This window comes from Vanessa cardui, chromosome 27 (assembly GCF_905220365.1).
Source record: "Vanessa cardui chromosome 27, ilVanCard2.1, whole genome shotgun sequence".
NCBI lineage: Eukaryota > Metazoa > Arthropoda > Insecta > Lepidoptera > Nymphalidae > Vanessa > Vanessa cardui.
In genome coordinates this window covers 7,825,887-7,853,560 of record NC_061149.1, presented here as the reverse complement: position 1 = coordinate 7,853,560, position 27,674 = coordinate 7,825,887, and the positions used below count along the sequence as shown (strand labels likewise).

The window sequence follows — 27,674 nt, the reverse complement described above, 5'->3', positions numbered from 1 at the left end:
AAACGGGCCCGTCCAGAGTTCACATACTTAATAGAGTCAGCTGCGATACTAGTTTTTGTTCGCGAATCCGTTCGCATCAACTTCCTAGTTTTTTGTTCCGGCGTACTGTACTGCGCGTCGCTTGATATGCTCAGCTGCGATTTTACTTTACTTTGATAATACAAAATCAAAATATACTTTATTCAAGTAGGCTTCTGAAAAGTATTTTAGCAATTAACAAATAATTACTAATATTCTTATTTACCCCTCACATTTAGCTAATAACTAGCTCGTGTAAGGAATGGGGAGTATAATAACTTAATCACAGGATAGATTCGACTTACTACTTACGCTATTGACGTTTCAGTTGATTTCATTACTTTTATTTTTGATTCAGATTTGAAGTTAGAGGGTTAATTAAAAGATATTAACGAGAGCGTAAACATCTAAAGCCCCAGATTTGAGACACTTTTGCACTTGCACAAGCACTTTTGAATCGTCATTTAACAATTACATATATTAAGTGAAGCTACTAGCGTTTCAGAAAGTAGCTTCTACCGAGAAGAACCGACAAGAAACGCAGTAGTAACTGCGTTTCAAAATTTAAAAATACAGTCATGTTAGTTAATTACAATTATTTATGTATTTAATATGCCTGTAAGTCAAAAAGTATACATTCCACGATTTTTTAACATCTGCATAATCATGTGCTGAATAAAATGCCTTTTTTACCAATGTATTATTTACAAATGATTTAAATTTATGAAATGGCAAAGTTAAAAATGTCTGTGGAATTTTATTATTTATATATATTCTTATTTGTCACGTATTTCAGCCACTTTTTCTGAATCAAATTCAGTTGGAATATACCTCAGACCCGAGATGAACAAGCAAAAGAAACACCACCAGTTCTTTTGTCAGAATTTTTTGTTTACTATAAATGTTAAATCATTTCGAAACGGCCTGGAGGCGATCGCTTCATTCCCAACGCGTGCTATTATCTATGAAGTCGTTAATGTTATAATAACCTTTAGCAAACAAATGATCTGTAACGGTATTTTTGAGGCCTACAACGGACTGAGGCTTATAAATGAGCAGCTGATAATCTGTTTGAAGAAAGTTTTGATGCTTACTGTGACCGATATAAATCAAATCAAAATAAAATTAATTTTATTTGGGTACTTAAATATCGTAATTTTAGAGTGCATTAAATGTAAAGCTACCGATTCCAAAGCTTTATTCTACTGAATATAAATGCCAAAGAACTGATTATTTTTGGCACCATTTTAATTACAAATACAAGTTGTCATTTGGCTATCAAACTCAAAAACTCTAATTGAAACTTAAATTACTTTATTCATTGTGGAAGCATTACACTCATTGATAGTCAAATTACACTACCAAATGTTCGGCAAAGAAAATACCCTGACCTTAGAATAACCGGTGAAAGAATGTCAACTTCTTTTTGTTGTTTTTTTTTTGGTGTCGTCAGACACATGAAGGATTCCTGCCTGTTCTCCTTCCTTGTTTAGCATGAGATGCATTGTAAACATAAATTACAAATAAGCTATTTTTATTTTTTATGGTATAGATTGGCGGGCGAGCATATGGGTCACCTGATGGTAAGTGGTCACTATCACCCATAGACAATGACGCTGTAAGAAATATTAACTATTCTTTACATCGTCAATGCGCCACCAACCTTGGAAACTAAGATGTTATGTCCCTTGTGCCTGTAGTTACACTGGCTCACTCACCCTTCAAACCGGAACACAACCCAGGCGGGCTTGCGCAAAGCCCTAACATCAAGTTAAATTTTTGCACATCAGCTCTTAAAATACTATATTAAAATATATTTTCATTGCCTTTTAAGATAATTATTACGATGTTCGTTCGAACGAAAAGATTGCTTTAAAACGTCACGTCTTCGTCGACTGTTTTTTACTGTCACGGCATTTCTGACGCAGCGGGACATTTCGGATTGTCTTCTCCATCGCAGCGGGACTATTCCGCTCGAAACGAGAATTATCGTCACCTTTTATTAAAATTGCGGTAAACGAATTTTTAGTAAAAAGTTAATTCCAAGTTATTACTTCGATATGAATAAAGTCTGAGTTATTGTAACGGTTTCCTGTCCTATAGCGCTTCTGCAAAGCCGAAATGGCCCAGAGAACACGTGCATCTTAACCAATGATTGCGGGTTCAAACCAAGGCAAGCACCACTATATATATGTGTGCTTAATTTGTGTTTATAATTCATCATGTGCTCGGCGGTTATGTTAAACATCGTGAGGAAACCTTAATAGAAATTCTGCCACATTGACGAAACATCTACATGACAAAACTACTACAAATGAAATCAGTTTTTAATGTATTTGTTTACACATTAAAAGCACTTCAATAAATAAATATATATGTATAACATAATAGCAACATACATAATGACCAGAAAAATGTCGCATAAGCTGAAATAGGTGCCCTTATTCTTCCAGTCAAGAGAACAGACAACTGATTGTAAACTATGTAGGAAGGGGCAGAATTAATAATTTTGAATTTAATTGTAATATGCAATATTTGTCTTTTAAAGGGAAAACGAACGTATTACCATAAAATCGTGATAGAAGACTCGTCGGGTGGTCGCGAGACGGTGACCGTTCGGTGTGTGGTGACCGGCAAGCACGCGATCGCTCGCCGCGCTGTGGAACCCTTCCCACTGGACTTCAATGAACCGGAGTGAGTTACCAACCCTTATTGTGGTACCGTCGTTACTTCTGATTTTCCATAACACAAGTGCTTTGGCTACTTACATTGGAATCAGAGTAATGTATATAATGTTGTCCAATATATTTTTATATTGTATTTAATTAATTTATTGTTTCTTTAATAGCTTACCTGTCCACTCTATCTACATACAATAAAAACATTGATCAATATACACCATGTGCCGTCATTACTTCAGATTTTCTGTAAAACAAATTCTTTAGCTACTTACATTGGGATAAGATGTTGTCCAATATTTATTTATTATTTTATTGTTACATTTTGCCAATGAGCTGGAGCTAACGTCAGCATTAGAAGGACACATTAGGGGCTTGTTTTGAAAAGCCTGAGATAGTTGAACCTATAGTTTTTAAAGTCTAAGTTAGAATAAGACATTTGTGCATTTAAGCACTCGGCTCACAAGCTCATGATAAAATATTTACACGAAAATTGATTTATAAAAAAAAAATCTTGCTTTTTACAGCGTTCTAAACATCACGCGATATATGGAGAGTCGCGCGCCTGAACCAGTTCTGGGCGCAGTTGTCAAGCAGAATGGAAAACAGTTAGTATTCACTTTAATTATTATAGGATTACAAATCAAAATATACTTCATTCATTGAGTCTTTAGTTTATCCGTATATATATGCCCAGTTTAAAGGTGGTATTAGTCAGCATCAACACGGTTTTATATCTGGGAGATCTACTAACACGAATTTAGTTAACTATACTGAAATACTAATCGAGTCTGTTGACAAACGAAAAAGAGTTGATGTAGTCTATACAGATTTTAGCAAGGCATTTGACCTGGTTCCCATTTCAGTTCTCCTTACAAAATTATCAGTATTTGGCATGACTGGATCTATATTGGACTGGTTAAAATCATATCTTTATGATAGGTGTTTCTATGTAGTTGCAAATGGATATGAATCTATAAAATTCAACATAACATCTGGAGTTCCTCAAGGCTCACACCTGGGTCCTTTACTTTTTAATATTTTTATCAACGACCTACCAAAAAGTTTTCATCACTCAACACCTTTCATGTTCGCTGATGACCTTAAACTCCTAAAGGTTATTGAAAATTTTGAAGATGCTAGTCGCTTACAGGAGGATCTAAATCGATTGTATCATTGGTGTAAGGTGAACGGAATGGTACTCAACACAGAAAAATGTTCTTGTATATCGTTCACTCGGAATAAGCTTGAAGTTAACACCAGTTATTACCCATACGTCATTGCTAATGTCCCTCTAAAACGCCTTAATACAATCAGGGATCTTGGTGTGTTTTTCGATGAGAAGCTTACATTTATTCCACACATAGATAATATAGTCACCAAAGCCTCAAAGATGTTGGGTTTTGTCCTGAGGAACAGCAAAATATTCCGAAATGTACATACCAAAATAATTCTATATAATAGCTTAGTAAGAAGTATACTAGAGTATGGTAGTGTCATTTGGAGGCCACATTATGCAACACACTGCCTAAGAATAGAGAGGATACAAAGGCGATTTCTCTATCATCTGGCGTTTTCTCAAAGAAAGGCTAAAGAACTCTCTTCGTATAATGAAAGGCTAGCATTTTTTAAGATACATAGCTTGAGCCAAAGAAGAGATTTGTTGGATTTGATGTTTTTGTATAAAAGCCTTAACAATATCTATGATAATCCAGATTTAGTATGTAAGATAAAATTTAATGTTCCCTCTCGATATCCACGCAAAACAATTAATCCTCTTACAAGACCTTTTCGAAAAACTGTTTTGGGCAATAACTCACCAATTTCCAGGATGTCTAAAATTCTAAATGATAGTTGTAAACATTTGGACCCTTTTAGGGACTCACTTAAAACATTTCGTTATAAGTTTTTGAACCACCTGTAACCTAATTTTTATATATAGAGATTTTAATATTTTTTTACCAATAAGTTAATACATTTTTAATATAATGTAATAAATGTTTAATAAACTTCCTAATATTTGCATGCTGTATCTGCCTTAAAAGATAATGCATTTAGAACTAAGCTACACTGTAATTCTTTTTACCCAATATTGTATTAATGTAATTATCACTGGTGGATCTTAAATAAATAAATAAATAAATAAAAATTCCAGTGGGCTTTTACAAGCATTTTTGAATCGTAATCGTAAAACTATATTAAGCGAAGCTCCCGGTTCGGAAAGTAGATTCTCCAAAAATAACTGACAAGAAACTCAATAGTTAGATAAGAAGACACAAATAAAAAATAATTCGAAATTGAATCGCAATTATGATTATCTTGGTAGCATGACCAGTTTTTTATCTTACCGGAAATACGCGTTATGCGCTTTCCTTACATTACAGGTGTATGTCCTACCGATACCTAGGACATCAAAGCTCCCTAGTACATCGGAAAATCCATTAAACAAACCAGCAGTACTCCGTCTCTTCGGCGAGGGTCACGTAGTCGCTTCAGTATGCTAACGTTATGGAATCAGCCCTCCTATAATCATTGAATAAATGTGTAATTAATGTGTATTTAACCAACCCGCATTGGAAGAGAGTGTTGTAATATGTTCCAAACATTCTCCTCAAAGGGAGAGGAGGCCTTAGCCCAGCAGTAGGAAATTTACAGACTGTTGTTGCTGTTGTAAATTAAGTGTCGCAAATATACAAAAATTTACTTGTACTTTTTCAGAGTATCGGGCGAAATCTCCGTGAGCCCTGGAACTCCGCTGTCCATGGAAATATTCCTGGACAACAGGTCGATGCCCGTCTATGGGCTCCTCGTGAACTACATGCACGTCACGGACACCGGGAAACAGCAGGAAACCATCATATTTAATGGGTAAGTACTTTTTACGTAGTGCTTTACCACTAGGCATGTGTCCGATATAACGATCCCATCTATAATCGGGATGTCAACGTAAGATCAGATGTCATCGATTAGATGATGACTAACAACCGTTTTCACCGCATCTAAACAACAATGCATATCGTTCTGGTATCCCAAAGCATCCAAAGTACAATAACTTTAATCATCAAAATCAAAATAAACTTTAATCAAGTGGGCTTTCAAGTAAAGCTACCACCGGTTCGGAAAGTAGATTCTAGAACCGGCAAGAAAATCAGTAGTTACTCTTTTTCAACATTTAAAAAAATACAGTCATGTTAGTTAATACAATTATTTAAATTAATATACCCTGCCTGGAAGTCAACAGGTATTAACTCCACGTTTTTTATCATCCACAAAATCTTGTATCGAATAATATGCTTTTTCTACCAATGTATTTTTTACAAACGATTTGAATTTATGAAACGGCAAAGTTAAAAATGTCTGCGGAATTTTATTATCTTTAACTTTACAGTAATCTATGAGAAAGAGATGAAGCGAATGTTAAACCGATTACGAAACCACGATTCATACTTTCTCACATACCATACAATGTTAAGTTAAACAAAGGCAGAGGGATGTCTGATATCGGATGTCAACCGATATTCAATCCAAATATTCGACACATATTTACCACCAACATTTGTTGAACACAAACTTTGCCACATCAGTGACTGTAATTGGTTTTCATATTTCTCGTTAAATTTAAAATAAGATATTGACACGAGCTATGATTTATTCATTGCTCTGTAATCATAAAATACTCTCCGTTTTTGTTTAATCTTTATGTTTTCATTGATTGATCTTAATCTGTAGGATCAATCATGCATCACAGTACTAATTTTAGGATTACTTATACGAACGGACTCTAGTCGGCTTATAGTGTCATTTTTTATCTATCGTGATTGAGATATCTCAGCACGACGCAATAATTTATATATATATATATATATATATATATATATTGCATATTCCATTAATATTTTTAATTACCGCCTATTTTAACGTCATTCACAGTCTTACCTAATGCCCTTCTCGTAACAACATTCATCTCTTCACATTACATGTCCATTAGACGATAACCGGTTTCGTTTCAGCTTTCTTTACGTACTAACCCATTTTGTATTGCATCAAGTATTAAAAATATATGAATCATATTTGCGGAAAATATTTCTTAAGAACAACAATCCTCTGTATTATAATGAACGAAACACTTTACACAAATTTAGTAATTAATAAGTGAAACCACTGCCACGAGGGATATAGTACGCTAGATCCGAAAGCTGGCCATCCATTGACCATGTGATGCTTAATAATCCTTTGAGTTCCAATGCTTAAAAGTCGTTGTTATCACTCACTGTCAGATAGCAGACTTTTGTCCTTAGTAAAGTAGTAAAGTAAAGTAACAGCCTGTAAATTTCCCACTGCTGAGTTAAGGCCTCCTCTTCCATTAAGGAGAGGGCTTGGAACATATTCCACCACACTGTTCATTGGAACAGCGTGGCGGAATATGTTCCAAGCCAATAATTATTATTTTATATAATATTTCGATGAAATTAGACACATGCAGGTTTCCTCACGATGTTTTCCTTCACCGCTGAGCACGAGATGAATTATAAAGACAAATTAAGCACATGAATCAGCGGTGCCTGCCTGGGTTTGAACACGCAATCATCGGTTAAGATGCACGCGTTCTAACCACTGGGCCATCTCGACTCTCTCTCTAATATTATAAACGTGAAAGTAACTCTGTCTGTCTGTTGCTCTTTCTCGGCCAAACCGCTGAGATTTATGAAATTCTGTATGAAGGAAACTTGAAATCCAAGAAAGGGCATAGGCTACTTTTTAGACAACCGACACCGAAAAACGCAAGCGAAGCCACGGGTGACTACTAATAAACATATATTTCAATTTCAGCTGTTCCGTGGATCCATATTTATTCGACAACTTCCTCACCACCGACGGCAAGAACTTGACGGCGAAGTTCAGAGCGTTCAAGTTCCCGGACACCACGTACGTGCAGTTCAAGGGCACCGTCACCGTCTGCCTCGATAAATGCCAAGGGGTAAGTTGCTTATGACGTTCTCCATTTATTGTACCTTAATTAGTAATTAATCCTGTATTTTCATTAAGAGTGAACCAATTATAAAAGTTACGAGTTTAATACCCTACTTCTAAGTGTATAGATAATAGAAAGCCTGTAAATTTGCCCCTGCTTTGCTAAGGCCTCCTCTCCCTTTGAGAAGAGAAGAGAAGTTTTCTCACGATGTTATCCTTTACCGCTGAACACGAGATGAATTATAAACTCAAATTAAGCTCATGAAAGTTGGCATTCAAAACATCTCTATTACTTTCTGTATACGCTTTAAGTACAACGTGCGCGAAGATCGGCATGCTTCTAGATTAAAAAATCAAAATAATAAACATTACAAGCCGGGCCCGCGAATTCGTGCCTGTCTAAGTTTAACAAAAAAGTTATTGTTGTAGCCTATGACACTCCTTATTATATCACCTATTAGCCAGTGAAAGTCCCGTTAAAATCGGTTTTGCCTGGTTTGCGTTTAGTTATTCTCCTATTCAACAAACACAACTCCAGTTGCGTTTCTGTCGAAGTTGGATCTGAATACAATCGGAAACGTAATCGTTATGCATTAGTAGATTTGCCCCCGTGTTTATGTGTGTGTGTGCTCTTGTGTGCAGGTGCAGTGCGCAAGTGGCGCCACGGCCTACGGGCGTCGCCGGCGCGCGATAGCGACCGGTGCGGACGCCAACAAGGTGTACGAGGTGTCGCTCACCACCATCATACGGGTGGACTGGGCTGATGGGAATCGGGAAGAAGGTAGCTCATTACTAATTTAATTTAATTGTATTGTACATCTATTTAAAATTTTAAAATAATAAACACACTATGCACTTCCTAAATCGGAAGCGGAATAATATTATGAAAAATATTTTTTTTTTAAACATGGCGAGGATTAATCTAAGGGAGGAATGTACAAAAATAATTTTTCTGAGGGCGTTAAATGAGGCATGAGTTTTCGCTGATGAGACATATAGAAATCTATATTTAAGATTCGGATTATGAGTTAAAGACAGCTTTTTGAAAACGCTTAACCTTATGGGGTGAAATTTATACAGACATCGTATACCCAATACAAGTCTGTATAAATTTGTTTTATATCGCCTTTTCCAATATTAGTTATTTATTATTTAAAGATAAATAAATAAAAAATCATCAGAGATATAATAATACATAATATATAAACCGTATTTATGGAAGCTAGACATCAGTATTTCTAGACTTCTGCTTAAAAGCAAATGAAAGTTCTTATCCAATTTTTAAAGAAACATTTTTCGAAAAGATGCTCAGTTCAGACATAATTTATGTATCTACTTGCTAGATATCTCAACTAATCCTATCTTATCTTTTACAGAGGATGTCCTGACGTTACTGAAGAATTTGAAAGTCGGTAATCAACTCCTTGGTGACAAAGAAGGTTCACCAGCGACCGTCTCAGAGCAGACACAGGACACCAAACTAGTATATACAGAAGAACTAGTTTCCAACCTCAGCAACATGCAAACATACAGCTGTGTGCTGCTTCTAATTAGTGTAATAATTAATTTGTACAAGTAGTACTGTGGTCTAATAGACCAGTGAAGGTCGATAAGGTATTTTCGGGTTAACCATAAATATTTTCGCTATTTTTCTTAGTTTATCCTCTTATTATGGTCTTACTTATAAATATTATGAAGCGGGCGGTTAAGTACTGTATATTCTGTAAGAAGGAACATATAGTATGGCACAGTTTAGACGTAGCATCGTAAAATTCAATAAAAACGATTACTTTAAACAACCAATAGAAATAGCTCCCAATCGCACCGTTCGACGCTATTCGTCGCTATAGATTATCGCGTCAGTTCAAGCCGAGAAAGGTGTCAAATTGACGAATATATTAGGTCATATGATATTACATGTAATTACGTTTGCGTAAAGATCATATTCACATAAGAAATAAATAATGATAATTTGGGATAGCGTAAGTACGCTATTTTTATTCGGATGTGATCGGTTTACGAATTTTGCTGATGCTACATCTAAGTTGTGTCGTACCATACTTATACACCAAATGATCGTGAAATGTCAAAAACGATATGGGAAATTGACAATTATAATACTCGTATCACAATGGCGTAACACAAGTCAGCTGTCAACATTTCACGAATGAGATACGAAGTGAATTCTTACAGAATCTCACTCCCGATCTCTCTGTTCCATAGATTCGACGGCATTGTTTTATTTTGACCCCGTAAACAAAATTTATAGTTCATGTATTGATTGGCATTACGTCATTATTTGAAAACGTCTAGGTAATACTACGTGTCAAAAATTTCTCGAGACAAAATTTAGTTTGTAAGTAAAGTGATTTTAATTAATCTAAATTAAGTGCCTTTTTAACTTAGTATAATAATGCTAACGCATTTAAGTCCACTAGTCTTTAATAATATGTTTTTTTTTAATAATAAAGAAAAATAGTGTGAATAAATTCTACCATTTTTTATTAGTTTTCGCAGACGATGTAATTCGTACAATAATTAGATTGATAAATCTTACAAAAAAAGTGTCGTTAGTTTTTTTTTTTTTAATTTAATTCAACTTTATTACCAGTAAAAATAAGTATTTTTACACAATTACACCGCTGAATAACGAATATTGTTATATCCTTCCAATAATTATCAGCAACGAATCTGTCATATTCCAAACTGACATCTATGTAATATTATCTGTAGTAACTGTCACACCCTTCAAAAGTAAACTAACCAATGACATTTCACTTATTTACAAGGTTGTAGACAAATGTATTATCATCTCTTTTTAACGAGTGCTTTCATAAATGTCGAATATGTTTTCTATCTCTTTCACGCAAAAAAACAGATAACTTATGATGTTATTATACTGCCTATTATACGCCTCTTGGTTGAATACATAAATACATTCTTAATTGTGGCGTTAATGAAACAAGTCAAATAAATTTAGTTCTTTTTCTTTTCTTTAAGGCCGAAATTTTAATTATCGAATTTAAATTTTTAACGAAATCTATTATGATGATATATTTGACGTTTATTTTGTGGTAACGGAATTACAGATAATATTAAACTGTCATTTTTGTTTATTAATCCCTAATTACCAACATTTTTGTATTTATTTAAAGTATGTAAAATGTTTAAAATAATGATCAACGAACAAAATAAAATGATACCTAACATAATAAAATACTAAGTGTTCATTAAACCCAGTGGTGCTTCAATAACTTCCATATTTGTGGAAAAATAACTATTTTAATAGAATTACATTTTAAGATTAATAAAAAACTTAAATCTACTAAGTGAAGTTTTATTTTCAACATGATTATGTAAAAAACATTATTTTATAATACATTTCAAATGCGTCAATACTTTTTCAGTCCTTTTCAGTCTGCAATGTATCTGTAATTTGATATCTTTGTAACATATTTGTAATATATATGAACCAAGGATATGTTACAGTATAATAATTGTATACTTCTTCAAAATCATAATAAACTTTAATCAAGTAGGCTTTTACAAGCACTTTTGAATCCTCATTTTACAATTAAGTGAACCTACCACCGGTTCGGAAAGTAGATTCTACCGAGAAGAACCGGCAAGAAAATCAGTAGTTACTCTTTTTCAACATTTAAAAAATACAAAGTCATGTTAGTTAAATACAATTATTTAAATTAATATATCTTTGGAAGTCAACAGGTATCAACTCCACACTTTTTTATTATGTATAAAATCTTGTATCGAATAATATGCTTTTTCTACCAATGTATTTTTTACAAACGATTTGAATTTACGAAACAGCAAAGTATGTCACTCTAGTATACTTCTCTTATCACTACTAGTCAAAGACATTAGGAGAAGCACATACACAATTACTACCTGTTAACTAGCCATAAATATTCTGTACACTGTATACTGTCGGTTTTGCTGTGATTTTATGTTAATATTCTTTACGTCTGAAAAGTATCAGCTGATTAAATTGTAGTTTTAACTGAATGGATCACAAAATAATAATATCTCATTAATTCAAAAATCAACAGCCTGTAAATTCCCCACAGCTGGGCTAAGGCCCCCTCTCCATTTGAAGGAGAAGGTAAGAAACATATTCTGACAATTTTCATTGAATAGTAATCTGTTATAGTTTATTTAAAACTTTTTATTGGACTTTTTCTACAGTCGAAAAGCCCACTAACCCGGCCCACGAATACAGCATATTTCTATCAAAAATTAGCACTCAGACTAAATAAGCTAGGTAAAATAACAACAGGATAAATAATAAAAAAAAAATCAGAAGATTTCAGTCTTTTAATAGAACCATTATAGATAAATCTAACAATATAAGAAACTAACACTGAAAATTACAAATACGGAGAAAAGAATCACATCACAAAGTCGTTATCTCAATTCCTAAGTATAAAACTGGACAGACATGAATAGGATCGGTACTTCATGGACATCTTAGGATAATCTTTTTTTTCACTCTTATCTGTGCCAAAAAGGTACAGATTATTACGTCAATGTCGTGCATAATCATTAAACAAAACTGTCAAATGGAGCTGTCAAAGTTTGACAGATTGATTTTTTAATTGTCAACAGTTCCGTTAATTAAACTGAGTATTCTATATTATCAAGTCATCAGTCATTATAAAAGAAGAACAAAAAATATTGATTATAGTAAAACATCCATTACGTACCTTTTATTTAAAATATCTAAATGTCTTAGAGTAATTACAAAAAATATACAATTACATATTTAAATAATGATAAATTAATTAAACGGTAATGTTTAATGATTAATAATCAAATAATAAATGTAATTATTAATCTGTTTCCTAATACAGACGGAGGAAAACAGCGTGTCGCCTGTCAAAGTCATATGATTGTGATTTTGGCGGGAGGCGCCATTATGCTTTATTTACTATACGTTATTTACACATGTCTAGTTCAGACCTTACAACTGTTATTAAACCAATTCCTCATTATTGATTAAGTTGAATTTTGCGCACATTTTTAATACTGATATCTATTAAATATAACCTAGTATACTTATTTTTTAACATAATTTAAGTATTAACTTAACTGTTTATTTACTTCGATTTCAATCTTAAGTTCGGTACCAATAATGTACAGTCAGAGTAAGAAAACCTTCGTCAGTTTTCAAAAATTAATTCCTTTATCAAGTCTTAACCTCTTAGTACCTTTTGAATCTAAACAACAAATCATGGCGACGTAATGTCATTCTCGATCGGTAAAGCAGATTATCGCTCATACTGAGCACACGAAAATAGATCTTAAGGTGACGAACCTTTTCTTACCCCGACTGTACTTATAAGTACCAATAATGTGTGCAAATTTCAACTCACTCTTTGTGTGTTATGGCTTAAAATTTAATTGCAAAATTCAACTTGTACAGTCGGTAGCGATAGCAACGAATGAAGATACAAGAATATAAAACTCTTTTTAAAAAGTTCTTAGACAATATTTTCAAAATACTTAAGGAAATTGTTTTTGATAGCATTGAACAAGGCAAAATATTAAAATATACAACAATCAAACTGCTATTCAATAATTACGTTCAAATGTACTGCCAATTAAAAAATTACTTAAATTTTTAAAATAACTGTAATGGTAGAATTTTTACAACTATAATCCTGTCGCTGAGAGAATATGTCCGCATGTCTGTTGGTCACGACATAACCTCAAAATAGCACTGAATGAACCATAATCACATCGGCTTAAAAACTCCATAGAGTATATAACACTTGTTGATGTAGCAAATAGTAAGAGAATGAGTAATTATGTTTACTATTCATTCACATAATTTTTACTTGGGTCTAATAGGAAGGCATTCTCTCAACGGGCGGACATTAAATAAGATTTAATTAAATTTCGTGTAGTTTCAATTTATACATCTAATATTAATACTTAAAACAGTTCAGATTAACTTTGTGCGCCAAATCAAGGAACTATAGTATTCATATACAAAATTAATACTTAAGATAGCATAGATTAAATCAAATCAGTGTTGCAATGCATAAAAAAATAATGTTGCTATTTCATTATATAACTTGGAATTTTATTAATTATAATTGAGCGAGATTAATTGAAGAACATTCCACCACGTTTAAATGGTGGTTGGTGATACAAATAAATAAAAAAAAAACTTATACTCCCTGATGTGTCCTAAGTGTTTCTATAATATTAAAATACCGTCAATTTTTTTTTATACGATAATCCGAACTGATTCCACTAAAGGGTCTAACGAACAGCTAATTCTTAAAATATTAATATTTACAAAATATATTGCTCTATTGGAAGATAATAGTTGCGAAAATATAAAGGCAAGAAACGTTTGATCTCAGAGCTGCCAAGTTTGGTGAGAACGAAATGTTAAGGAATTAGCTTTTTATTTTTATTAATTTGTGGCTTTGGAACTATTGAACTTGAGATGTCAATATGACTCGATGTTATTCGGTATGTAAAAGGTCGTATGTACATATGTATACAATACAAAATATTAAAATAGGTTGTTCTTATAAGAAACTACCTTTTGAAAATGACGATTCAGTATTATGAAGTAACGTAATTTACTTGAAAAACGTAATTTTTTATATCGATTTTGACTATATATCGATATATACATCGATTACGAATCGATTACTAATTTAATTTTGTGTTCTATAATATTAATTTAGATCTTCGATATTTTAAACTAACATTAAAACTATTGAAACTTGATTGATTGATTGGATGAATTATTTTAATGGCAGTGTTACATACGACCTTTTGCAATAAGAATGATCTCTAATCATTTCATAAAGACATAAATATTTACAAAATTCAAAATTTTCAAAGGCAAGAAGTTATGAAATAAAAAAAATCTTAATTAAATAAGAGTATTATTTCGATGACTCATTGATTACAAACTCGATCGATTATGGATCCGATCGAATTATTTCGTTCTATAATTCGTTCGATTTCAAATTTAGAATTCGATTTTTTTATAAAATCTTAAATTCGAAATTCATAAAAGGAATCATTACATTCCGTAGTTATAAATTTGGTCGCATTTTTTTATAAACTCGTTAATTGGCACAATTTTTAGTTACAGATCAAAGACAATTTTGTTTTTTTTACAGGTGGGAGATTGAATGATGAGAATTTACGAGTGTCCCGTTATAGACAAATTAAAATATAAGGTCTTGATGGTCGAGCACCATTTACCCTGGTTCTTGAGATTATAATAGCAGTATAGTTAGCAGTGTTTATCTCGTGTCTCGGTAAGTGTTGCCACGCGCTTCTTCCGCTTGCCGTTAGAGTTGTATACTACAATTATTGTACTCTGTGGAGGGGATGAGAGTCCTAATTTTCAAAGAGATGTACAGTTTTCGTCATTGTATTCAATTCGAAATGAAATAAGTTGAAATTGCAACGTAATCACACACAACCTCCTTCAGCCGCGGCGCCGGTCAGTCCGTGACTTGCTTCTCGGAGCCGCTCTGCCATCCGGAGTCCATGGTGTTGGTGTCGCTGCAGCAGCGGTGGTGGTTCAGCTTTAGCTCGTCCTTGGCCTCCCGCACTGGCTCGTACTGCGAGTCCGGCGCCAGGCGCTCCGGTTCCGGTTCGTTGGAGTACACGGTCTCCGGCCGGCGATCCTCGTCCGACACGAGCGACTCCTCGGTGGCGGGAGACAGCGGCGACAGCGCGGGGGCGGAGTCCTTGGGCTTCGGGCTCGTGCGCGGGCGGCAGGGCGCCGGCGCCGGCCCGCGACGCTCGCTGGCGCGCTCGGGCCGGTCGCGCTCCCCGAGGCGCTCCAGCCGCTCCCTCTCGCTGAGGCCCCGAGGATCGGTCAGCCGGTCTCGGGATTCGGCCGTTCGGTCCATCCTCGGATCGATCATCCGATCGGAATCGTTCAATCGATCCCTTTCAGTCATTCTTTCGACTCTCTCGTTGAGTCGGTCCCTCGAGTCTCTCGACTCTCGCGACTCATTCATTCGATCGATCCGGGAATCGTTCAATCGTTCTCTGGAATCGATCATCCTGTCGCTCATCCTGATGTCTGCCATGCGCTCACTGATTCTGGAATCGTTCATTCTGTCGCTGATTCTTGAATCATTCATTCGCTCGATCATTCTGGTGTCGTTTATTCGATCACTGACTCTGGAGTCATTCATTCTGTCGCTGATTCGGGCATCAGTCATCCGGTCACTGATTCTGGAGTCGTTCATCCGGTCACTAACTCGGGAATCGTTCATCCGGTCACTGACCCGGCAGTCGTTCATCCGCTCGATGCGCATGGAACTGTTCAGGTGTTCCATCTGCTGCCCGGTGAGGCGCAGCGAGCCGCCGAAGTCCTGTCGCAGCTTGTCGAGCTTGGCGAGCTTGTCGGGGCGCGGGCGGCGCTTGGCGGAGCCCGGGGGCTGCGGGCGCGGCGGCCGGCTCGGCGTCAGCGAGCCCGAGTCGGACTCCGACGTGGACTCGGGCTGCGCCTCGATCGTGCCCACCAGCGCCGACACCGGCGCGTTGGCGCAGCAGTCCGCCTGCGGAGACAGTGTGTTACTTGTGTGCGTTTGTTTTTTTATGTTACTTATTTTAGATTAGCAGTCACTCGCGACTTCGCTCATGTTTTAGGGGTTTGCTTGTCATGTGTCAGGTAAAAAAGTAGCCTATGTCCTTTTTTGAGTTCAAACCAAATTTCATCAAAATCGGTTCAGCGGTTTGGTTGTGACAGACGGACAGAGTTACTTTAACTTTAATAATATTAATACAGATGGTGGCGGGTACTCACGTTGCAGCAGCTGGACACGTCCGCGAAGTACACTTCCGACTCGGCGGGCGGCGGCGCGCACGCCGACAGCGACGCCCTGCACACAAACACTGTTAGCTGGCCTTACAGTTAATTAACATTTCCTAGTGCATGGTCATAGAGAGCTGAAATGACCCAGTGGTAAGAACGGTGCATCTTAACCGACGACTTCGGGTTCAAACCCAGGCAAGCGCCACTATATATAGGTGCTTAATTGTGTTTACAATTCATCTCATGCTCGGGGTTGAAGGAAAACATCGTGAGGAAACCTGCATGTGGAACCTGCAATTTCATAGAAATTCTGTCATGTATGCATTCCATCAACCTGCACTGGAAGAAACTTTCTCCTCAAAAGGAGAAGAGGCCTTATCCCAGCAGTGGGAAATTTACAGGCTTTTACTTTACTTTAGTGCATAGTCATTGTCACCCTAAAGGAGCCTTAAAATAAATGACGTGTCGTGTGGTTGGTAAAGCTCTGTGCAAACCTGTCTCGGTAGGTACTACCCACTCATCAGATAACCTACAGCCATCAGTACTCAGTATTGTTGTGTTCCAGTTTTAATGGTGAGTTGGCCAGTGTAACTACAGTCTTGGGGGTATAACATCTTATTTACCAAGGTTGGCGGTGATGACCATATACCATCATAAAACAGTACCTCGGGCCATAGCCCTACGAGACCTCAGTCGGAGGGTAGAGCCATACACTAGATCACGGTCATTAGAAATCGATCTCTATACAAAATTTCCATTTCAAACACGAGCTCTAAGATCTGGTTGAACCGCGCAGAGTCGAATCGTCTCACGTACCTCATCGGCGAATGTTTATCATTCTGGAACCCCAAGTTCTCCTTCCCCTGCTTCGGGCACGAGTCGCCGCTCTGCTCTGAAACTGGAAACGGACCGGTTAGACCCGGCTCGGGTACAGGGTCGGCCAGGTCAGTGAGGGAGCCACCTTTGCTGGCAGTCTTCAGGTGCAGTGAGCTGAAGCGTTCCAGCTCCAGCCGCCGCTCGCCCGCCACGTGCCCGGGCAGGTTGCCTGCCAGCTGCCCGCCCAGGTGGCCAGGCAGGTGGCCTGGCAGGTTGCCTGGCAGGTAGCTGCGCGAGCACGAGTGCGTCTGAAGCGCCAGCGAGTGTTCGTGCAGCGGCATCGAACTCCTGTGCTCCATGTGGTGGTGGTGGAGCAGTGTGGTCGCCGCGGGGTCTTGGTGGTGGAGGTGGTGTCTGGAATTTATGAAATAATTGTATTTAATTAACATGACTTTGTATTTTTTTAAATGTTAAAAAAGATTAACTACTGAGTTTCTTGCCGGTTCTTCTCGGTAGAATCTACTTTCCGAACCGGTGGTAGCTTCACTTAATTGTAAAATGACGATTCAAAAGTGCTTGTAAAAGCCTACTTGAATAAAGTTTATTTTGATTTTGATTTTTGATTTTTGATTTTATGTCAGTGTTATTGTTACATCACTTTTTATAATTACTGAGAGAAACAGGGATCTACAAGCGTACCTGCTGGCTGTCCTCCCCTGCGGGCTGTAGGGGGGCGGCGGACCCCACACGCCGGTCTGAGCGTCGAAGCTCCCGCTTGCCTCCCCGTAACCCTCCTGGAAACCTCCCGGGGGGAAACTCGGTCCCTGCACGAAGTTCGACCCTTGCGGAAACGGGCCCTGGAAGTTCGTTACGTTCTGGGAGAAGTTTCCCGAACTCTGTACGAAGTTTGCGGAAGTTTGGGGGAAGTTCGCCGGATTCTGGGGGAAATTCGCGGAATGCTGGGAGAAGTTGGACGGATTCTGGGAGCGTTGGAATTGATCGAAATTGCTCGGGTAGGGGCGCTCGTCGTAGGACTGTCCCGGGTTCTGGTTCTGCTCAGTCTCGCAAAAGCCGTACGCGCTGTCACCCGACTGCGGAACGCCACTCATCCTGCAGCGAGACCTGGAAATATATTTATTTATTTATTTATTTATTTATTTATTTATTTAATCGATAAACCACAGTATTTGAAATATAACACTTAAAACAAGAATACAGGAAAAAGACAGATACAACTTCAAACACTTAATAGGTATATACAACATTAATAGTTACGTTAGCCTCCAATAACAATTTTTAACTATACTCCATTCAATAAATACTACAGACTGCAATAATAACACGCTTATTAATTATTTAACATTTAGACAATTGATAAAAAAATAAAAAATAAATTAATAATAATATTAACACTGGTTATAAAATTATTCTGCTGACCGTACACTGACTAATTGAAACTAAGTGTTTCTGAATGAGTCGATGTGTAATAAGTTGGTAAGTGTAGTGTAGCCTCACGTTTGCTGCGTACGTGTCCAGGGCAACCAGCTCCACGGCGACGCCTTACGACCAGCTCCGGAGCCAGGAGTGGGGGAGTACAGGTTCCCCACGCGACCTGCAAGAAACGAACTTTAATTAACGTTTTCTTAAGTTTGGGATTTAGGAAATAAAACCAAAACCATTTTTAATGTAGGCATTAAAACTATTTCATTTGAAGGAGCACAGCTGTATAACTCTTTGCCTCTAAGTGTTGTAAATTCAAAATCTCTAAATATATTTAAAATACGATTAAGAACCCTTATATTAGATGATTTCACTGATCTTGTTTAATAACACTACTGTTTATTATTTGTAATATCTTAATTGTAGTAATTAATTTTAAAATTTCCTTTGTAAGCGAACTTTGTTCTTTTTGGAAATAAACTTCTTTAAACCTAAACCTAATGTTTAATGTTTTTGTGACAAAATGTGGAAACATAAATTTTGGTATCTTTTACAATAAAATATACCCATATATTTCCCTTTGCTGGTTTGCTTTTCCAATGCGGATTGGTGGAATACACTGTGGCAGAATTTCTATGATATATTAATCAGACACATGCAGGTTTTCCTCGCGATGTTTTCCATGCAGATTTCACCACCAAGCACGAGATGAATTATAAGCATAAATTTAGCACATTAATATTCAGCGGTGCTCGCCTGGGTTTGAACCCGCAATCATCAGTTAAGATGCATGCGTTCTAACTGCTGGGCCATCTCGGCTCTAAATGTTTTTAATTATTGAATGATAGTAACCCCACTCACCGGGCGCCCAAAACCTGTGCTGCAGGCTGAAGTCCCAGGCCGGCTGCGTCGGGTGACACTGCGTGCAACAGCTGCACGAGTTCTGGAACCATAGACACACGTGAGAGTTAATCTTACTGTGAATATGATTGATTAACTTAATATTTAATCCCTGTTTAAATATATATTCACTCAAGAAGACGCACATTGAATTCACTATGAATGATTGAATATAAAAAAAAATATATAATTTGTATTTTGTTGCTGTCTGTACCCTTACTCCATACACACCAAGACATCTTGTAACGACAAGCATTCACACACACACGCATTCATTTTTTTTTTAAGGTATCAACGTTAAAACCTTCCTCGTGACTGAATAGAGCTATACCAAAATACTACTATTACTACTACTAATTCCTTTATCCCCTCCAATTAACTAAATAGTGTTAGGGTGTAAATAGTCCAAGGGGTAAGGCTCAAACTACAATATTTACAAATATTCAGGTTTAAAAAGTATTTTTCTTACTTATGATGGGTTTTTTAAATATACAGTAATATGAAAGTACCTGTACAGGTCTTCCAGCTGCAACAGCTGGCTGTCCACTGGGAGGTCGATAGAGAGACCTGCATCTCAATTCCAGCTGCTCCCAGTACATCTTCTTTCGTTCGTGGCTGTAATTCATGGTAATTTATTATTTGAGAGGAAATACAAAGTAACTGAGTGGTTTATAAGTGGTGTCCAGGTTACAGATTTATGATCGGCGATGAAAGAAAACATCGTGAGGATATATGTATTTGTCAATGAAGTTCTATTACATTTATCTACCAACCCACATTGGAATATCGTGATGGCAGAGACTCTAAGGTTCTCGTCACGAAAATTCAAGGACTTAGATCAAAGGTTTGCCATTTTTATTATGTGAACTGAAAATATAAAAATTTTGGTTTGCAATTATGGAGTAGACCAGATTAGATTTTTTACGTTCAATTATTTTTTTTCATAATTATTCTCGTGCTCAGCAGTAAAAGCCACCATGACATTTTTAGATCATTACATCGTTTTAAAATTAAATAATTCAATATTAACTACTGTTTCAAATGGTTTTATTAGTACTATTATGTGTCATTACTATGGTCTGAAAAAGCTTGTGAACTTTAATTGCTGTACACAGGTCACGAGGTCACACAATTTCGACTCGCCAAATGGCATTGACACAAAAAGCCTATATACGGTTACCGTGGCAACCTCACTTGTTGACTCGAAACTACAATAGTCAATAACACAGAACCTATAACCAAATATAAGCCTTATTAACTAAGACATAAAAGCTAAATTTGTTCTTACAAACTTCATAGACAAATAACGTCAAAAACGGTGTCATTGATACTTGACGTGGACATTTTAGATATTTTACGTGAAACTCGATTTTATTTTACAATAATGTCGTATTTACAACCGCACGGACACCGGAGCAGCGTGAGCCAGCACTCGAGATCGAGCTGCCACTTCGCGAACTACATCGAAGAGGTAACCGACGCCGAACTGATCAAGCAAGTGAACGACTTGAAACATCACATCAGAGTCCTCACGCTGGAAAACGAAATCATAGAACGGACCATCATGAAACTCGAACCGTCCCTGATGCATGGAGTCCAACAAGCGTTGGAATACGCTTTGAAAATCCACAGCAACTCCTCGCTGAACGTTGGAAGTTTCATCAAGTCCCAAACTTCGAAGTTCGGAATGGAATCGCTGATAAGTCCGTCCCGGATGCTCGCCAGTCCGTCCAAAGTGTCGACGAGACGCGTCGACTCCTCGGCTAAAGTCAGCGGGACTGTCATATTCGGTTCCGGACCGAGGATCAACGTTCTGGAACGTTCTGAACTAGTTTCGACCGAAATGGAAACTTTGATAAACAATCTAGAAAAATCCAGAAAGAAAGCACAAAAGCAACAAGCGCTACTGAAGGCCCAGCTGGAAGAGATCGATTTGAGGGAAACGGAAATAAAAAAAGCGAGCGAAATGTTTGAAAAGGAAGTGATAGTCGAGGGCTGGGATAAAATAGCTCAACGCATCCCAGCGGAAATCTGGATCAGGTACATGACCGAATGGGTTAAGATAACCGACAGCTACATCGGCAAACTGAGACTCAGGACTAGCACGTTAAATACTCAGTATTCCAAATTTAAAGGTCAAATAAAAGTCAAATCGGAACTGAGCGAAAGTTTAAGAGCGGTTGACTTTGACAAATTGAAAATCGAAAACCAGGAATGTCAGGAAATCATCGACTACAAGCTGCAGCAACTCGGGGAGCTGAAGAAAATGACCGGAGACGCAAATTTGAACCTAACGATACACAAGAAAGCGATGATCGAACAGAATAACTATTTAATGAACATCTTGAAATTGATCAAGGAGAAGAAGAAGCAAACAGTAGATCTGGATAAAGAGAGAGCTGTCATTCAAGTACAGGCGGATGGGTTGGCTCAGAAACTGGACAATGTGAGGAAATTGAAAATGGCGTATGAGGTACCGGACATTATCGACTACGTGAGCGTGAAGTCGGAGGTGACGGATTTGAAGCACAGCGTCAAGCTGCTGGAAAACAGGGTGCACATACAGCAGATTGCGCTGACTTCCTTGAACAAGAAGCTGAAATCTATTTTAACTGAATAGTGGAAATTGTCTGTTTTGTTGTGTTTCGTATGATTTCAAATTAGTATTTACAACCTGTATGTTCTTTATGTAGAAATACAAATTATTTCAAAAACATAATACAATGATTTATTATACATACTTGTTGACTACAAATTATTGAATTAAGTGAAGCTACCACCGGTTTCAAAAGCAGATTTTACCGAGACGAACCGGCAAGAAACTCATTTTCAACATTTAAAAATACGGTCATGTTACTTATTTATAATTATGTATGTATATAATATATCTAGCCGGAAATCAACAAGTATTGATTCCACGCGTTTTTTTAATGGTCTGTATAATTTTGTATTGAATAATATGCCTTCCTTACCAATGTATTTTTTAAAAATGATTTCAATATAATCTTTTATCATAACAATAGGTTTCTTATTAAACCGAATTCAAAGTAACGGACCTATCTAAAATTTTATAATCTGTAGTAGGAATCTGACCTGAGCAGCTGGTAGGCGAGCATGCAGCTGAAGATGCAGACGAGCACGGCGCTCACGGACAGCGCGAACACGCCGCGCAGGCACCAGTACAGCGCGCCGTGCACCACGCCGCAGTCCGACACGCCCTCGAACACGCAGCGCGCGCCTGCGCAACGCTCGATACACACCCACACCGGCCCACCGGCCCACCGGCCCACCGGCCCAACGGCACACCGGCCCACCGGCCCGTCTCCACGTGCTCAACACCCCGGGATATAGCTTCCGTGCGATACATGAGTACCCACGTAAGCCTTTGATTACTAACTAACGGGGTGTGCTACAGGGGACTGTATTAAGTCACATTAAGTTTAATGCTCACATCGTTGATAACATCGTTAATAGTACGAAATGTTTGCTAAAATATCATGAGGAAATCATCGTACCTTTGAAATGAAAGCTTTCAATAGAATATTTATTTAATATTCTAACAAAGTAAAGTGATAAAAGATTAAATCAATTTGTGTTGTCGAAATAACAAAAAGTTGTATAAAATGTGATATTGTCTCTACGTTTTAGTTCAAATTATAATATAGTTACCATCATCATCAGAGCTGCTGTGCTGGACATCTGGAGACATGGAAAAGCACGTACAGGTCCTCGTCAACTTGGTATACTCGCAGAATTTAAGAGTCTGCAATCTGAAAGAGAAATACATACAGATTATTGCTTTTGTTAGAAACAGATTAGCAATCTATATGATCCACTTTGACCTGGATTTATATTAGGTTGGGGAAAAAGTCTTTTCGCATATAGTATGTATAAGCTTGTAATAAAATCTCTTTGGCTATACCATTTGTATCTGGCTGGTTTTGGTATTATTAAAAAGTTTTAATTTTAAAGAAGGCACTTCCAAATTCAAATTAGGAATTTGTGTGATTTTCATTTGTTTTTGTTGTTGTTAAAATGAGTGAATCTAAAGAAGAAATTCGATACATTTTAAAATTTTACTATAAAAAAGGTAAAAATGCAACTCAAGCCGCGAAAAAAATTTGTGATGTTTATGGACCTAATGCAGTATCTGTGAGAGTAGCGCAAGTTTGGTTTAAGCGTTTTCAAGCCGGAAATTTTGATATCAAAGATGCATCTCGCTCTGGTCGCCCTGTTACGGACAAAATTGATGCCATTTTTGAAAAAGTGGAGCAAGATCGGCATATTAGTAGTTACGATGTAGCTGAAGAACTGGCAATTGACCACAAAACGGTTTTGACTCATTTGAATAAAGCTGGGTACACAAAAAAGCTCGATATATGGGTGCCTCATGAACTCCCGAAAGAAACCTAATAAACCGTGTACTCATTTGTGATTCTTTATTACGACGTAATGAAACCGAACCATTTTTGAAGAAGCTGATAACTGGTGATGAAAAGTGGATCACATACGACAAGAACGTGCGAAAAAGATCGTGGTCAAAGGCCGGTCAAGCTTCACAGACTGTGGCAAAACCCGGATTAACTCGCAACAAGGTAATGCTGTGTGTATGGTGAGATTGGAAGGGCATCATTCATTATGAGCTGTTACCGCCCGGCAGGACCATCGATTCAGAACTGTATTGCGAACAATTGATGAGATTGAAGCAAGAAATTGAGAGAAAGCGGCCAGAATTGATCAACAGAAGGGGTGTGGTTTTTCACCATGACAACGCTAGACCTCACACATCTTTAGCCACTCAACAAAAATTACGAGAGTTTGGCTGGGAGTTATTAATGCATCCGCCGTATAGTCCTGACCTTGCACCTTCAGATTTTCATCTGTTTCGGTCTCTGCAGAATTCCTTAGGCAGTGTCAGGTTAACATCACGAGAGGACTGCCAAAACCACTTGTCGCAGTTTTTCGATCAGAAGCCCCAAAATTTTTACAGCAATGGGATCATGTCACTACCAACAAGATGGCAAAAAGTTATCGAACAAAATGGCACCTACATACTTTAGTCAAATGTAAATAAACTATAAAAAAAAACTTTTTGAATTTTCATATAAAATACGAAGAAACTTTTTCCCCAACCTATTATTTTAGTAAAGCTTTTGAGGAGAAAATTCAGATAATTCAATATCGCAGTTATGACTGTTTTTACACAACTAAAACTTTTGACATAAAAATATATCTAATACTAAATCATAAATATGTTTGCAGTAAAAATCAAGGAATGTCAGTCAGTGTTGCTTCTTGTAGAACTCTTTAAGCTGTAATGTTTGGAATTAGTCCAGGACTTTAGGAGGAGTGATTTTGTCCAGGTAAATCCTGTATCCTATAAGTTGCATGACTATGGATACACTTACTTGTTCATATGTATGACCGTCGTCGTGATGGTGACCAGCACACACGTCAGCGCGCACACGAGGCAGCACGCCCCGACCACTTTTATCTGGGAATATCATTTCGTTCCTTATCAATAGCTGTTTTCCTCCCCTAATTATACGTCGTGACGTCACAGTTAAGTTTAAACAAGTTACCCATAACGGTAAAATCTATATTTATACTAATATTATCAATGTGAAAGTCAGTTTGTCTGTCTGTCGCTTTTTCACTAACAAACCGCTGAACCAAGTTTGATGAAATTTGGTATGAAGTAAATTTGAACTCGAAGGACGGATAAAGACTACTTTTTCGCCTAACACATCACAACCACAACTTCTAAATGGTGAGCGAAGCCGTGAGCGACAACTAGTATATACTATTTTACAATATATTTACCACCTCTAAAACAACTGTTTTAGAGGTGGTAAATAATAGCTATTGAAACTAAGATCTCTGTTTACTAAAAGATAAATATTTGAACTAAAAAACGTTCACGAGCGGAAATCATAATATTTGAAAATTCTGAGAATTTCGAGGCAGAGATTACTTGCAAACCAGATACTAATAATATTATAGGTAATATGATCAAACATATGGATGCATTAATGGTCATTTTGAATCACAGTGTTTCCAAATACCAAGTGCTCAACTTTGGCCTGGCTACAATTGGATGATTAGAAAGGTGTACGTGACACTAAGGCATGCTTAAAAGTTCGTTGTCGGACATACTTTTCTTACCATATAGCTGTATCGGTTTCTTCGCCGGGCGAGGCTCATTATACAGACTCCTGTCAGGACCAGCTGCAAGATACATTCGTGGAACATTAAAACCTCATTGTAAGAAAACTTTTTATCAAAATCGAGTCCTATCAGGAAATATTCCGTACTATTTTTAGTATAATCGAGATTTAACAAAAAATTTGGGGCCCAAAAAAGTCATAGCAAATATTTAATGAAATGGTAAATTTGAAGAGAGTTTTAGTTTAGTAGACTCAAACTTAGTATTCCGCTACATTTTTTTAATGCAAAATCTATTTGAATTATGAAAAATACGTTAAGTAGATTGAATGCTAGAGAAAGTAGCAAGTATACTACACAACTTAGATGTATCATAGACAAAATTCGTAAAACCGATCACATTCGAATTAAACACGCTATCCCAAATTATGAATATTTACTTCTTATGTGAATATGATCTTTACACAAACGAAATAACTTGTACTATCACATGACCTAATATATATCGTCAGTGGCGGCCTTAGGGGGTGGCGAACAGGGCAATCGCCCGGGGCCTCGCGCTTGAAGGGGCCTCGCCTCACGTCGAGCATTTAAAAAAAAATTTTTACTATATTTTTTATTTACTTAAGACTATTGATTTTGTTCCTAATTTTGTGTATGAAGGAAACGATGACATTGTAAATAATGTAAACTGAAGTTTATCCCACTATCGAAATAGTTCTGAGAATCATTGCCACTACACCAGTTACGGTTGCGTCTGCTGAAAGGAGTTTTTCGAGGTTCAAAATTATTAAAACATATTTAAGAAATTCGATGACACAAGTTTTCGATTGATCGATCGATTCGATCGAAAATGACGTGGCTCATTCGTTAGATTCATCATCAGCCCGTACCCGTCCACTGCTGGACATAGGCCTCTCCAAGTGCACGCCACTGTGGTCTTTCTCCGCCTACTCGCATCCAGCCTTGCCTGCCATCTTGCGTAAATCGTCACTCCACCGTGCCTGAGGAGGTCCTACACTACGTTTGCCGAGACGCGGTCTCCACTCTAGAACACGTTTCCCCCAACGGTTATCGGTTCTGCGGCAAATATGGCCAGCCCACTGCCACTTCAGCTTACTAATCCGGTGGGCTATGTCGATAAATTTTGTTCTTTGACGGATCACCTCATTTCTGATGCGATTCCTCAGAGAAACGCCGAGCATAGCTCTTTCCATAGCACGCTGAGCGACTTTAAGCTGGTGGACCAGCCTTGTCGTGAGTGTCCACGTTTCGGCTCCGTATGTCATGACGGGTAGGACGCACTGATTGAAGACTTTCGTCTTAAGGCACTATGGGATCGACGACGTTAAGATTCGACGTAACTTCCCAAACGCTGCCCAACCCAGCTGAATCCTTCTATTCACCTCGTCCTCAAGATTGTTTCTACCTAATCGCAAAGTATGCCCGAGGTAGACATATTTATGAACAACTTCGAGGACGGTACCGTGTATCTAAGTCGGTTCCAGTAGAACATGTTCATTGAACATGACCTTGGTCATATCCAAGTTCATCCGTAGGCCGATACGCATAGAAGAATCAGCTAGCTCGTTTAGCATTTGTTATAGGTCCTGCAGTGTTTCTGCCACGATGACGATGTCGTCTGCGAATCTCAAGTGAGAGATGTATTCGCCATTGATGTTGATGCCACGTCCTTTCCAGTTCAGCGTCTTGAACATATCCTCCATTTCATTTGTGAAAAATTCGTTAGATTATTGTGCTCTAATTGAAGATTTTAGTCTTAGTAAGAGCCGCAAACATCAATTTTAATATTTATCAGTGGCTAACATCTTTGTATTTGTTAATTTTGTAAATCTCTCAAT

At 37.3% G+C, this 27,674-nt stretch overlaps 2 protein-coding genes across 4 annotated transcripts in view; one reads left to right on the top strand and one right to left on the bottom strand.

Moving 5' to 3' along the window:
* Positions 1-9,449, top strand: part of LOC124541141 — an 80,249-nt gene extending 70,800 nt beyond the window's left edge. Inside the window, exons 5-10 of the mRNA XM_047118987.1 lie at positions 2,567-2,712; positions 3,224-3,304; positions 5,415-5,564; positions 7,527-7,674; positions 8,310-8,448; positions 9,044-9,449. Of these exons, the coding sequence (XP_046974943.1) occupies positions 2,567-2,712; positions 3,224-3,304; positions 5,415-5,564; positions 7,527-7,674; positions 8,310-8,448; positions 9,044-9,246 (867 nt within the window). The 3' untranslated portion in view covers positions 9,247-9,449. The remainder of the gene's footprint in view (positions 1-2,566; positions 2,713-3,223; positions 3,305-5,414; positions 5,565-7,526; positions 7,675-8,309; positions 8,449-9,043) is intronic.
* A 5,479-nt stretch (positions 9,450-14,928) lies between these two features.
* Positions 14,929-27,674, bottom strand: part of LOC124541129 — a 45,354-nt gene continuing 32,608 nt past the window's right edge. For 2 of the 3 annotated variants that reach the window (XM_047118972.1, XM_047118971.1), the window contains exons 5-16: positions 25,804-25,875; positions 25,056-25,141; positions 23,317-23,417; positions 22,741-22,885; positions 20,157-20,262; positions 19,609-19,690; positions 18,823-18,919; positions 18,007-18,429; positions 17,453-17,721; positions 17,308-17,389; positions 16,483-16,558; positions 14,929-16,234 (exon numbers count right to left, since the gene is read on the bottom strand). In XM_047118972.1, coding sequence (XP_046974928.1) covers positions 15,164-16,234; positions 16,483-16,558; positions 17,308-17,389; positions 17,453-17,721; positions 18,007-18,429; positions 18,823-18,919; positions 19,609-19,690; positions 20,157-20,262; positions 22,741-22,885; positions 23,317-23,417; positions 25,056-25,141; positions 25,804-25,875 — 2,610 coding nt within the window. In that variant the 3' untranslated portion in view covers positions 14,929-15,163. The remainder of the gene's footprint in view (positions 16,235-16,482; positions 16,559-17,307; positions 17,390-17,452; positions 17,722-18,006; positions 18,430-18,822; positions 18,920-19,608; positions 19,691-20,156; positions 20,263-22,740; positions 22,886-23,316; positions 23,418-25,055; positions 25,142-25,803; positions 25,876-27,674) is intronic. The other variant, XM_047118974.1, reaches the window with a different exon arrangement.